Genomic DNA, 14,581 nt, shown 5'->3' on the forward strand with positions numbered 1-14,581 from the left:
GATCGCCAGCATCTACAGTCTTCACTTTCTCCCATCTACATTTATAGTTCACCAACCCTTTTTTTAAACCTTCAGTTTGCGCAGAGGATGTGAACCTAATTTATATCTTATTGTATTTTCACTTAATTTGACCTCCACCTAAAATTTAATATCTATTTCCCTTGTGCTACTTGGCTGTCCCAATTTCTTTGCACGTTTTTACCTTGTTCCCAATGCTAAACCCTGTTTCCCATGTCCCATACCAAATCGATTTAAAGGTTCCTCACCAGCAGAAACAAATCAATCTGCAAAGACAACTTGAGGTGTATCTCCATCCAGCCAATGTACTTCTTACCATCTCAGACTCAGTCCCAAAGTTCCTAGAATCTAATGCATTCCTTCCTGCCCCATCTCACTAGCCTTCAACCTGAAGTATATGGAGCTGTAGGAATCCAAACACTTATACTGATCAGTGAAGGTACATCAGAGCATTCTAGACATGTTGCCATTTTCTCAATCTGTATTCATTTGATTGTCAGTCAGGTTCACAATGTAACTTATTTAAATTTGCTAGAAACTACGTACATTCATTAATAGAGACCTATCCATTGCATGACATGTCCATGTATTGCATCTTTTTCAAATTCAGCTAAGGCATAGGATGAACAATAGTTCAATAATGCATTCTTCTTGCAATACATCGACCAATGAGAATCAAGCTGTCACCAATTCTCATGCATACAAGTTATTGCTGTCTGAAATGCGGCATGTTATGTCTATCCTTGAACATGCAAATGAAACCTGTCAACAGTATGCTGTTTTATTCATCAATAAAATAAGTTCAATTGCGATACTGGTGATGAAGTTATCTTCACCAAAATTTACTGCAATGATGGACAGATAAAAAAATTTCAAATGACTCATTTAAAATGTCACAAAGCTAGTCCTTTTTTGCTAAAAGTTTTTCCTTGGCTCGAGGATACTCTGTCCTTGATTTTTTTTTCAGAGGGGTAATAAACCAGGCTGGGCTCCGAAATGAAAAGGATTGTGAGAGGCGTTTTGTTTATATGTAAACAGATGAGACTTCAGGCCAAAGTGGTCATATTTTAGAAGTGACCAGTAGAATGAAAGGGGAGTGGTCAGCTCTGTAGCTGAGCTGTTTAGTTCAGTCCAGAACTGGTTGGGAGTTCAACAGTAAGCTGTGTGGAAACTCATTCTCTCCCCTTATACCCCTCTAGCTTCAGTCTGTAAACATCTGTTCCATTTATACAGTTTTCCAAGAGGGTTTGCTTATTGGGACTGTTGTGTATGTTTGGAACAGTATTCTTAAGTCTAGTTTGGATAGACTGAGTTCTGTAGGGGTTCTTTATTCTGTTCTTCGTGTTTCATTGTGTAATTCTGGGAATAAACTTTTTGTCTGTTTTAAACCTGTTAGTCAACCTTGCTAACTTAATCAGGATAATTTTCACTGTACACTTACCAAGACAAGTTGCAAAGTTATGGTCTGGGCTGCCTGCTTAAGAATGCTTTGATGGTCTGGCCTAGTCCCATAACAGATTCGGGGCTCTGCGCGATTTTAAACAGCAAGTGGTAGGTTCTAGTGTCTTTATTTCGGGTGTTGGTTTGGTTAGGTAGAGGAATCTTGGGATAGTAATGGCTCTTTCAGTCACCAGAAGTTTTCTGGATGTGGATGTGGTGACTTTGGAAGTTTTGCAAAAAGTTAACATGAGTAAGTTGCAAGAATTAGCAGACAAGCTGGAATAGGAACTGCCTGCTTCTGTGATGAAAGGAGAGATAATTACAGCAGTAGCTCAGCATTTAAACTTGCTGCAGAAACCATCAGAATCTATAGAGATGGCAAGAATTCAATTTCAAATGAAGCAGCTTGAGTTAGAGGCGAGAGAAATGAAACAGTTTGAGTTATAATTAAAAACAGGAGAGGGAAAAAGAGAGAGCAGAGAAAGAAAATGAGAGCGATCTTGAACTTCAAAAACTGACACTCAAAAAGGAAAATCAGTTTATAAAGGCTGGAGATAAAGGCTGAGGGTAGGCTTAGTGAGGATGAGCAAGCCCCTAGTAGTAAGAAGCCTAGTGAGAGACTGTTTATGTTCAAGCATTGCCTAAATTTGATAAGAAGGATGTGGAAGCCTTTTTCATCTCATTTGAAAAGATGGCTAAACAAATGCAGTGGCCAGTGGCAATGTGGGTTTTATTGATCCAAAGGAAATTTGTAGATAGGGCTACTGAGGTATTTGCATCACTATCAGAGGAGGTATCAGAGAGGAGTAGGTGGTGAAAAAAGCCATTTTAAGTGCATACGAGCTTGAATCAGAAGCCGACAGACAACATTTCAGGAATCTGAGGAGGGACTCTGGTCAAACCTACATTGAGTTTGAAAGGATCAGAGTAATTTTGATAGATGGATCAAAGCTTTAAAAATCAAGCAAACCTATGCTTCTCTTAGAAAGTAATTATTTTGGAGGAATTCAAAAACTCACTGCCTGAAGTAGTGCAAACTCAAGTGGAAGAGCAGACAATCAAAACAGCAAGGTTGGTAGCTGAAGCAGCTGATGATAATGAGCTGGTCCATAAAATTCGGTTTGGCTTCCAGAATCAGTTTCAGTCCATGAGGGATAGAAATTGGGGCAAAGAGAAATCCTCACATGGCAAAGGGAAGGTAGATCTCACAAAGAACATAAGGAGAACTTACCACAGGGTAAAAGAGAAACCCTTGAGGGGGACAAAGAAGTTAGAAAGCTCCGGTGTTTTCATTGTAATAAAGTGGGCCACACGAAATCCCAGTGTTGGTGGGCTAGGAGAAAGCCAGACAAGCCAGGACGTTTTGATAGACTAGTAACAAAAAGCACAAGGGAAGTTAGACAGCTGCCTCAGAGTGTACAAGATGTTCAGAGGTTGATTAAGGAGGAAGTGACAGATCTGCTTTTAAAATATACAAGCAAGGGGTAAGTTTATACACATAGGCCAGGAGCAGCAGGTAAAGAGGTTACAATATGAAGGATACAGGATCCTCTCAGTTGGTAATGCTGAAGGATGAGGAGATATGTACTCCTGAGGGACTTTTGCCAGAAAAGGTACTGGTAACAGGAATTCATGGTGAGACAAAATGTGCTCAATTATGTAAAGTGAGGCTAGAGAGTCCAGAGAAGAGTGGAAAATTTGTGGTAGGAGTACTGGACAAACTGTCAGCTCCAGGAATACAATTTCTCCTTGCAAGAGATATGGCTGCCTACTCTAGTTGTAAAGCCAGTGGAGATGCAGTCAACTGAAGACATGAAGAATGTTTTTCCAGGAATTTTCCCCGATTGTGTGATCACAAGATCACAGAGGAACAAGTTGAAGCAATACAGATCAAAAGGCACAGGAAAGGAAGCTGACATATCAGATCGAAGAAAGTTTCTGATAAAGGTAAGTGGAACAGAGAAGGAGCAAATAGGTAAACATGCAAAAAGATGAGAACTTAAAATAGTTAGATCAAAGGGCCTTTACAGAGGAGAGTGAATGCATTCCTGTGTGTTATTACTTAACAAATGATGTGTTAATGAGGAAATGAAGACCATCACACATTCAAGCAGATGAGAAATGGGCAGAGATTCATCGAATTGCTTCGCCAGTAGGGTAGAGAAAGGAGGTGCAGTGAGTGGCGTATGAGCGACCACTCGGAGGTCATTTGGGGGGGGGGGGGGAGGAAAACACAGGCTAAAATACGGAAACATTTTTACTGGCCTGGACTATACAAACATGTAGTTGAATTTTTCCAGATGTATCATACATGTCAGCTAAATTGGAAAACCACCAGCAGTAATAAAACCTGCACCTTTAATACAGATTCCAGCGTTTGGAGGACCTCTGAATTTAGGTTTGCTCGCTGAGCTGGAAGGTTCATTTTCAGACGTTTCACCATCGTACTAAGTAACATCTTCAGTGAGCCTCTGAACGAAGCATTGCTGATGATTCCTGCTTTCTATTTATGTGTTTGGGTTTCTTTGGGTTGGTGATGTCATTTCCTGTGGTGATCTTTCTCAGGGGGTGGTAAATCAGGTCCCAGTCAATGTCTTTGTTGATAGAGTTCTGGTTGAAATGCCATGCTTCTAGGAATTTTCATGAGTGTCTCTGTTTGGCTTGTCTTAGGATGGATGAGTTTTCCCAGTTGAAGTGGTGTCCTTCCTCATCTGTATGTAAGGATATTACTGAGACAGGGTCACATTATTTTGTTGTTAGTTGATGTTCATGTATCCTGGTGGCTAGTTTTCTGCCTGTTTGTCCAATGTATATTTGTTACAGTCCTTGCACGGTATTTTTTAAAGACATTAGTTTTGCTTGTTGTCTGTATAGAGTCTTCCAAGTTCATTAGCTGCTGTTTTAGTGTGTTGGTGTGTTTGTGGGCTACCATGATGCCAATGGGTCTGAGTAGTCTGGCAGTCATTTCTGAGATGTCTTTGATGTAGGGATGAGTGGCTAGGGTTTCTGTACACGTTTTGTCTGCTTGTTTGGGTTTGTTGCTGAGAAATCTGTGGACTGTGTATATTGGGTACCTGTTCTTTTTGAATACACTGTATAGGTAATTTTCCTCTGCTCTGCATAGTTCCTCTGTGCTGCAGAGTGTGGTGGCTCGTTGGTATAATATTCTGATGCAGTTTCATTTGTGGATGTTCGGGTCATTGTTTCTGTAGTTCAATATTTGGTCCGTATGTGTTGTTTTCCTGTAGACGCTGGTTTGAAGTTCCCCATTGGCTGTTCTATCTACTGTGACATCTAGGAATGGCTGTTTGTTGTTGCTTTCCTCCTCTTTAGTGAATTTTATGCCAATTAGGGTATTACTGATGAGCTTGAAGGTTTCCTCTAATTTGTTTCGTTTCATGATGACAAAGGCGTCATCCACGCAGCAGATTGGGTTGGATGGTTGGCAGAGCTGTTTGTTTGATTCTCAGCATTCCTTTCTCTGCTAAGAATTCTGATATTGGAGACCCCATCGGTTTTCCACTAGTTTGTCTGTAGGTTTTTTGTTGAAGGTGAAGTGAGTGGTAAGGCATAGGGTCCACTAGCTTGGTGATACTGACCTTGCCGATGAGGTTGGTGGTTTTTGCTGTATGTGTCTTTGGGTCTTCTAATAGTGTAGTCAGTGTTTCCTTGGCCAGGGTGATGTTGATTGATGTGAACAGGGCTGTTACGTCAAAGGAGACCATTATATCATCCTCTTCTATTTTCGTGTCTTTGATGGTCTTCAGGAATTCTTGGGTGGAGTGGATGGAGTGGTGTGAGTTTTCTACGAAGTCTTTTAGTCTTTGGTGTAGCTCCTTGGCTAATCTGCAAGTTGGTGCTCTAGGTAGCGAGAATATGGGTCTGAGGGGGGCTCCTTGTCTGTGAATTTTGGACAATCAGCGGAAGTGTGGTGTGTTGGATTCGTTTGATTTCATTTTTGGAAGTCGATCTTATTTATTTCTCCAGATTTCTCAAATTTTTTTGAGTAGGGCTGTGATTCGGTTCTCTATTGTGGAGTCGGGTCTACCGCCACTTGTTGGAAAGTGTTGGTATCTGTGAATAGTGCGTTCGCTCTTTCAATGTAGTCTCTTTGGTTTAAAATGACTGTCAAAAGTCCTTTGACTGCAGGGAGGATAACAATTTTTAAAAATCTTTTTTAGTCTTTCTAGTGTTTTCCTTTCTTGTGTATGGAGTGTGCTTCCTTTATTTTTTCTGCTTAATATAGGTGCGACAATCTGTCTGATTGTTTGCTGGGTTTCTTCTGTGAGTTGGTTGTCTTTCAGTGTTTTTTCTAATGCTGCAAAATCTTTCTTGTCCGCATCCTAGAAGTTGTAATTTAATCCTCTTACTAAGACGGCTTTTTCAGTGTCTGTTAAGAGTCGGTCAGATAAGTTTTTTATCCATGCTTCTGTGTTGTCTGTCAGTGTTGGTACTTTGGGTAAGTTTGTCTAGTTTCTTTTTTGCAGGTCTAGTTTTTTCATTTTCTGTGTTCCTCGCTGTCTAATATCTATGGCTTGTTGTACTGTGTCTGTCCATTCATCGTCTGTTGCATAAGTGAGTAAAGATTTTTGGTGCAATACTTCTCAGCAACAAACCCAAACAAGCAGACAAAACACATCCAGAAACCCTAGCCACTCTCCGCTACATCAAAGACATCTTGAAAATGACTGCCAGACTACTGGCATCATGGTATCCCACAAACCCACCAACACACTAAAACAGCAGCTAATGAACTTGGAAGACCCTATACATGCAACAAGCAAAACTAATGTCATTTACAAAATACCGTGCAAGGACTGTAACAAACACTACATTGGACATTCAGGCAGAAAACTAGCCACCAGGATACATGAACATTAACTAACCACAAAACAACATGATCCTCTCTCACTAATATCCTTACATACAGATGAGGAAGGACACCACTTCAACTGGGACAACACATCCACCCTAGGACAATCCAAACAGAGACATGCACGAGAATTCCTAGAAGCATAGCATTCTAATCGGAACTCTATCAACAAATGCATTGACTTGGACCTGATTTACCATGCCCTGCGAAAAAGAACCAGAAATGACATCACCAACCCAAAGAAACCCAAACATATAAATAGAAAGCAGGAATCATCAGCAATGCTTCGTCCAGAGGCTCACTGAAGATGGTAAGTAGTATAGTATCTGAAAATGAATCTCCCAGCTCAGTAAGCAAACCTACATCCAGAATCACAACCTGAGCTACAAATCTCCTCAAAACTCGCTAATTTGAGGACCCTTTCACAAGAGTCTTGATTGATTGCATAGGTCTCTACCTCAAACAAAAAGTGGGAATAAGTACTTACTAACAATAATGGATGTGTCGACTGAATTTCCAGAGGCAATCCCATTATGCAACATCACAGCAAAAAAGGTTGTAGAAGAATTACTTAAATTTGTTTTACTAGATACGGACTACCCATAGGGATCCAGTCAGATCAAGGATCAAACTTCACATCCAAACTATTCAAGGATATTATGGATAACTTGGGCATAAAGCAATTAAAATCTACTGCGTACCATCTGAATCGCAGATGAGAGATGGCATCAAACACTAAAGATCATGTTGCAATTGAGAGATGACATCAAACACTCAAGATCATGTTGCGGGCTTATGGTCAGGATTATCCAGATGATTAGGATAAGGGAGTTCAGTTTATACTTTTTGCGATCAGAGATGCACCGAATGGATCAACCAAATTCAGTCCACTGAATTAATTTTTGGGCATGAAGTAAGAGGACCATTAAAATTGATTAAGGAGAAATTAATAAGTCAGAATTCAGAGACCACCCATTTGGGCTATATGTCAAATTTTAAAGAATGATTAAATAGAGCTGGACAGTTGGGTAGACAGCATTTAACGTATCACAGCATACAATAAAACAGGAGGTGGATAAGAAATCACAAATTCACAATTTTGCAGTTGGGGATAAGGTATTGGCATTACTTCCAGTAACAAGTGAGCCTTTAAAAGCAATGTTTAGTGGACCTTATCAAATCAAGAGGAAATTGAGTGAAATGAACTACTTGATAAGGACTCCAGACAGGAAGAAATCTCACAGAGTGCGTCACATGAATATGCTCAAAAGGTATTTTGATAGGGAAGGAAAGCAAGAGGAGAAGGTGTTAATGATTACAGCACAGAAGGAAGAACCACGTTCAGAGGATTCTGAATTGGACATTCCTCAAATCAAATTGGACAATGAGGAAGTAGTCAAAAATTGGGATAAATTATTGAGTTAGCATCCATAAGAAAATCAAAATGACCTGAAAGAGTTATTACTATTACATGGGGAGATATGCAGAAATAAAGTGGGAAGTATTAACCTAATTGGGCTTGATGTAGAGATAGGAGATGCTGTTCTGATTAAGCAACATCCTTATGGGCATAACCCTCTAAAGCTGGCACAGGTGGAGAAGGAGATAGAGAGCATGCTCCAAGATGACATAATCAAATTGAGTTTTCGTGACTGGAGCTCACCTGTAGTCATGGTGCCAAAGCCAGATGGTACCCAACGGTCACGTGTGGACTACTGCAAAGTCAACGCTGTTACAAACACTGACGTGTATCCATTTCAATGGTTGGAGGACTGTGTTGAAAAGTGGGACAAGCAACTTACATTTCTAAGTTGGACTTGCTCAGAGGCTACTGGCAAGTACCCCTGTCAGAGAGAGCAAAGGCAATTTTGGCTTTCATAACGCCAAATGGCCTATATCAGTTTAAAGTCATGCTATTTGGAAATGAAAACCCCTCTAACCACATTTCAGAGACTGACTAATAAGGTAATTGCCGGATTACCCAACCATGTGGTATATATTGATGACGTGGTGACTTTTAGTCACTCATGGAAGGAACATCTACAGCATTTACTGGACTTATTCCATCGACTTCGGAAGATAGGCTTGGTGGTAAAACTAGCTAAAAGTGAATTTGCCAAAGCCCAAGTCACCTTCCTGGGTCTTGTTATTGGACATGGACAAATGGCCCCACGGGTTGCAAAAATGAAAGTAATTGGAGAATTTCCCATACCATCAAAGAGAAAAGCAGTACTACAGTTCCTGGAATTGAATGAATTTTACCCAAAGTCTGTGCCGAACTTTAGCAGTGTGGCTGCTCCACTCACTGAATTGTTAAAAATGGGCAAGCAGCTTCAGTGGACAGTGGGCCGTCAAAAGGCAGTTGACAGCCTAAAAACTGTTAAACACTGCCCCAATATTAGCCACACCAGATTACATGAAGCCTTTCAAAGTGGCTATTGATGCCAGTGATGTGGGTATTGGTGCGATGCTTCTGTAGGAGGATGACGAGGGGATAGAAAGACCCATCGGGTAATTTTTTTCAGGAAGTTGAATGTTCACCAACAGAAATATTCAACAGTGGACAAAGAGACTTTCAGCTTGGTGTTGGCATTACAAACATTTCAGTGTTTATATTACCAGCAATGCATCTGAGACAATCATATACATTGATCATAACCCATTGACATTTGTGGAAAAATTTAAGGACAAAAATGCCAGATTGTTTAGATGGAGCTTGTTGTTGCAGCCATTCAGTTTGACAATTGTGCATGTGGCAGGTCATGAAATTGTGATTGTCGATGAAGAATCGAATGAGATACGGAGGCTTTTGGTGGTGGGTGTACTGCGACCTGAATTTGCAGGTGGTTGTGCATGTTTGCATGTTTATAGTTATCATAGTGTATGTGTGTGTTTAGACTACTGACTGGGTTTTTGAAGGGTTAAAAATTAAGCCACCTTTTGGTATTGATGGGTTTTTTTTAAGCGGGGGAAGGTGTCACAAAGCTAATCCTTTTTTTCTAATAACTGTTCTTTGGCTCAAGGATACTTTGTCTTTGATTTTTTTCAGAGGGGTAATAAATTAGGCCAGGCTCCAATCAGAACTGGTTTGGTACAGAGATGGAAAGGATTTTGAGAGGCCTTTTATTTATATGGAAACAGATGAGACTCTAGGCCAAAGTGGTCATGTTTTAGAAGTGACCTGTCAAATGAAAGGGGAGTAGTCAGCTCTCTCCCTGAACAGTTTAGTTCAGTCCAGAACTGGTTGGGAGTTCAACAGTGAGCTGTGTGGAAATTCTCTCTTTCTCTCTCCCCTTATATCCCTCTAACTTCAACCTGTAAGCATCTGTTCCATTTATACTGTTTTTCAAGAGGATTTGCTGAATGGGACTGTTGTGTATATTTGGAACAGCATTCTTAAGTCTAGTTTGGATAGACTGAGTTCTGTAGAGTTCTTTATTCTGTTCTTCGTGTTTCACAAAATTATACAATGAATAAACTTTTTTATCTGTTTTAAACCTGGTAGTCAACCTCGCTAACTTAATCCAGTTAATTTTCACTGTACACTTACCACAACAAAAACCACCCAATCAATAAGGACAATTGTATTTTGAACCAACAATTTTGCTGCATATCATTTTGACAAGGTATCACAGCCCATCTGCATTGATGGTGACAATGATGGGAATAATTTAAGACAGTACATTAACATCACAAACAACATATTATCTGGCATCCTGTCCCTTATAAGGCATTGGTAGTAATAAAGGCAAAAACAGCAAGTAACAGCACAGCTAAAGTCTTTCCTCCATTTGTAACTGGATAATTTCTTAGGAGAAATTTCTTCAAAAGGTTGGGAATCTTTGAAATCTTTTAGCCCAGGAGGTTGCAGTTGCACCCATCATTGAACACATTTAAAGCCAAGATAGATAGACTTTTTTGTCTCTCGGTGAATCAAGCAATATAAGTAGTAAGCAAAAAAAAGAATTTTAATCCCAGCATCACCCTAAGTAATGACTGTTCAAGTCACTGAACTATCATTTCCTGTTTCTATTTCATGTGTTCTTAATGTTCTGTCAGGTCAAATATGCAGAGACAACACAGAAACATAGAAAATAGGAGAAGGTCATTTCATCTATCGAACCTACTCCGCATTCAATATGATCTTGGCTAGTTCTCCACTTCAATGCCATACACCCACATGCGTTCTATACTCCTCGATAGCTTTAGCTTCAAGAAATCAATTTCTTTCTTCAACACATTCAGTGACCCAGCATCCTCAACCTTACGTGGAGAGAACTCCATAAGCACATCAACCTTAGTGAAGAAATCTCTCATCTCAAACATAAATGCCCTACAGTATATCCTGTTATCCCATAGTTCTAGATGCCATCCCACCCCACCCACCCACCCAGAAAATCAAAGCGTCATCATCACTGCATATATACCATCCAGCCCTGTCAGAAGTTCATTCTTCTCATTCTTCTAAACTCCGGTGAATAAAGGCAAAGTAGACCCAATTTGTTCTCATCTGACAATTCGGAGAACCCAGAAACCAGCTTGGTGAATCTTTACTCTTTCAATGGTCAAGTATACATTTTTTCAGGTAAGGACACCAAAACTGCACACTGTACTCCAAGTATGGTCACATCAAAGTCTTGTATAGCTGTAGTAAGATCTCGTCGCTCCTGTCCCTATATTTGCTGCATGTACATGCTTGTTTTCAGTGATCAGTGTTCAAAGGACATGTACAAAAAAAAACTCAATCTATGGTAGTTTTAGTAATACTATTTTTCCAGCAAAACAAAATCACAATTATCTATGTAGAATTGGGTCTGCCACATATCTGCTCCCTCACTCAACTTGTTTAAACTGCCTTGAAGCTCATTGCATCCTCATCACTTTCAATCCTACCTAGCTTTGCACTGACAGCTAACTTGGAAATATCATACAAATTAAACAAAGAACCGCATACACTGGAGATCTGAAACGAACAAAAACAGAAATTACTGGAGAATCTCATTTAGAGTCCAGTGACCCTTCTTTGGAAGGGTCACTGGACTTGAAACATTCATACTATTTTGTCTCCACAGACGCTGCCAAATATGCTGAGTTTCTCCAGAAATTTCTGTTTTATTGTGTTTTGGAAACACAACTTTGATACCCTCATCCAAACTGTGATGTCATCTGGTTTAACACCCAGTTTTATATTACAAAAATCATTACATTTTAGTAAGTGATGAAGTACAGTTGATTGGAACATTGGGTTTCTCTGCAATACAGATTGAGGACCTGGAAAGTGTAAGGTTCTGGTCACAGGGTAATACAGCATGGAAACAGATTCCAGTCCAACCGACCATGTTCCCAAATTAAACTCGGTCCACCTGCTTGTGTTTGCCATATCCCTCCAAACCTTTCCTAATCATTAACTTATCCAAATGTTTTTTTAAACATTGTAACTGCACCTGCATCCACCACTTTCTCTGAAAGTTCATTCCACAGTTTGTAAAAAGTAGGCCCTTGTATCTTTTTTAACTCTTTCTTGTTTCATCGTAAAAAAAGCCCCATAGTTTTGAACTCCCTCATCCTAGGGAAAAGACCCTGGTTATTCATTTTGAACCACATTTGCAAAGTAAAGCTAATTGTCCATCACTGCATCATTTCATTTGTCTAATATGGCCTTACATAGCTCAATGCCAAACTTTGCTTTGCAATATCCCTGAGAAGAATGTTAGGATGTTTGATTAAAGACGCAAAACACAACATGTTATTGTCATAGCAACAGATTAACTGAGTGACTAACGTGGTGGCATGCTGTATAACATGGAGAAATGTGACATTATTCACTTTGGGTACGAAGAACAGTAAAACAGAATATGCTTTATGATAGTCATAAACTATTTAGTATTGCTGTTTGAATAAATTTGGACATCTTTGCAAACTTGTCTTTACTGTAAAGAGTTGGGGGTATACAAGTAAGGAAGTCATGCCGCAATTGTATGAGCAAGACCACACCAGCTGCATTCCGTACCCAAAGAAATATATACTTGCTTTAACAGATAGGCCAACAAAAGTTCACTAGAATTATTCTGATACAGCAACCATCTCCTTTTCATCCTAGAAAGAGGAGTGTAGAATATGTCTATTTTGTCTGGAATTAAAGAGGCAATCTTCTTGAAGTGTAAAATGACATAACTGAGGAAATGCTGAGAGGCCAGTTCCTTTGGTTGGCTGTCTACAATTAGTGGACAAAGTATCAGTGTCAGGTAGACAATGCAGGACTGAAATGAGAGATTTTCCTTCACTTAAAGGATGGTGAATTTTTGGAATTCTTTATCCCAAAGAACTGTTCATTGTTAGGTATAGTCAAGGCTGAGATAGATCTTTGGACTCAAGAAATACAGGGATTTGACAGGAATTGAGGTCAAATATCAGTCATGATATTATAGCCTAAACCAGGTCATTAGAGAATGGAAACCAGCTATCTACATGAACCGAATAAGAATGAGCCTTCATCTTACAGAAAAAAAAAGTTTCACCTTTCAGTAACTGGTTTAGGTCAGCAGCATCATTGAGGATCTTCTGGCCATGTCTTTGATCAAACTTCTTGAGCTCTAAAGAATCTGACTTTGAAGATAGACTGTTATTCTTGGCCTCTTTCTGTTGCCTCGGTCTTCGGAACTTTTGACCCCCTTGCCCATCGTCCCTATCAATGCTTAATGTGTCCAGACTGCTGTAGATCTCCTGGCTAATGTTTTCCTGTTTCATACTGCTCTTTTTTCTACGGGATTTTGCTTTTGAATGCTTACTTCGGCGAACAGTATGAACAGGACTGCTATCCGGGCTCGAGGGAGTAGTCACATCAGTTACTGTACCCTCGGCGTCTTCATCCTGGCTCTTGCCCTGATAGGAATCCTTAAGGTGCCCTTTTCTTGTTTTTGAGGAAAGTTTAGATTTACGTAGGGACGCAGAGAGACATACAGACTGTTCTCCCGACGAAGACGAGGAAGAGCAAGCCGATTTGGAGTCGCCCTCATCTGGATCCGAATCGGCAGCTTCACTTGTCCTGACCTGTGAACTCTGATTCCCAGGCAGGCTCCTGTGCGAACCGGGTCGAGCTTCTGGGTCCTCTTTCCCTTCATCCCCGACTTTTCTCTCGTCCGCCGAACTGTTGGGAGAGCCCTCTGTTTTCGGTACGGCCTCGCTGGTGCCCTTCCTACTGGCTGAAGACGAGGAGAGGGGTGAAGAGGATGTGGGCGAGGGAGAGGCGGATGTGGAGGCTGGGGCAGACGAAGCGGAGCTCCCCCTCCTTTGCTCGGCGGAGACCGCCGTCGCTCCACCTCCACTTCGGCCGCGCTCGCCTGACCGCCTGCGGCTCCATCCCTCTTCAGTCGTCGCCGTCGCCGCCGCCGCCGCCGCGCCGCCCGGGCAGGGCCCCTTCCCGGACCTGGGAGGCCGTGTCGAGAGATCGAGGCGGCTGCTGCTGCTGCTCCGCCTGCTCTCCGCCGCCTGGTGTCCCCGCTCGCCGTCACTGTCAAAGAAGGAGTGATCCACCTCCTCGTCCAGGTTCGTGTCGCTGTCCATGGGCGGCCGCTAACTCAGTGCCGCTGCTCGGGCCTCACTGCTGCAAAAGCCTCCTGTCAAAGGCCTCACAATCTGACGCCGTCATTTACCCTCTGACTCCGTCATTCACCCTCTGACCCCCGTCACTCACACTCTAACCCCGGGCCCCGCCGCCGCCGCGCCGCCAGATCTTCCCCCTCCCTGCCTTTTTCAGATTATTATAATCACGGTCGCTTCATATTCGCCTCGGTTTCTTAGGAACGGCGCTAACAACGCTCACTTCCTTTCCCTCCGTGCGCCGCCTTCAGTCTTCCCCCGACATCCGTGCGTGTCCCGCGGGGTACAAATCAGGACGTGGAATTACACCAGAACAAACACTCCAAAACTCAGGTTATTTGTAAAATTACCATTTTTTTGCTCACATCTCTTTTCCCTTATTCCTGAAAGTTCATGACAATGCCCCCCGGTTAATTTGCCAGCTCTGGTTCGACCCCGTTTATAAATCGTCTTGAGTTTTGTTTAACCGTCTCGCATCTGTTTTGCTGAGGATGTGGATGTCAGTGTCATTTGCTGCTTATGGCTACATGACTGACTTCAGTAACTGAGATGTTCAGGGAATTTTCCTACTTACGTGAGAAGTTAATTATTTTTGAACTTGTCTTCACACCTGAAGACCACTTCCTCCAACAAATGCTATTAGATTAGATT

General features: G+C 41.4%; 1 protein-coding gene across 1 annotated transcript in view; it reads right to left on the reverse strand.

The window, feature by feature from the left end:
• Nucleotides 1-14,261, reverse strand: part of cfap97 (cilia and flagella associated protein 97) — a 57,560-nt gene extending 43,299 nt beyond the window's left edge. The window contains exon 1 of the mRNA XM_043705853.1: nt 12,850-14,261. Coding sequence (XP_043561788.1) covers nt 12,850-13,894 — 1,045 coding nt within the window. The 5' untranslated portion in view covers nt 13,895-14,261. The remainder of the gene's footprint in view (nt 1-12,849) is intronic.
• Between the last annotated feature and the right edge of the window lie 320 nt (nt 14,262-14,581).

This window comes from Chiloscyllium plagiosum, chromosome 2 (genome assembly GCF_004010195.1).
Source record: "Chiloscyllium plagiosum isolate BGI_BamShark_2017 chromosome 2, ASM401019v2, whole genome shotgun sequence".
Classification (NCBI taxonomy): Eukaryota; Metazoa; Chordata; class Chondrichthyes; order Orectolobiformes; family Hemiscylliidae; genus Chiloscyllium; species Chiloscyllium plagiosum.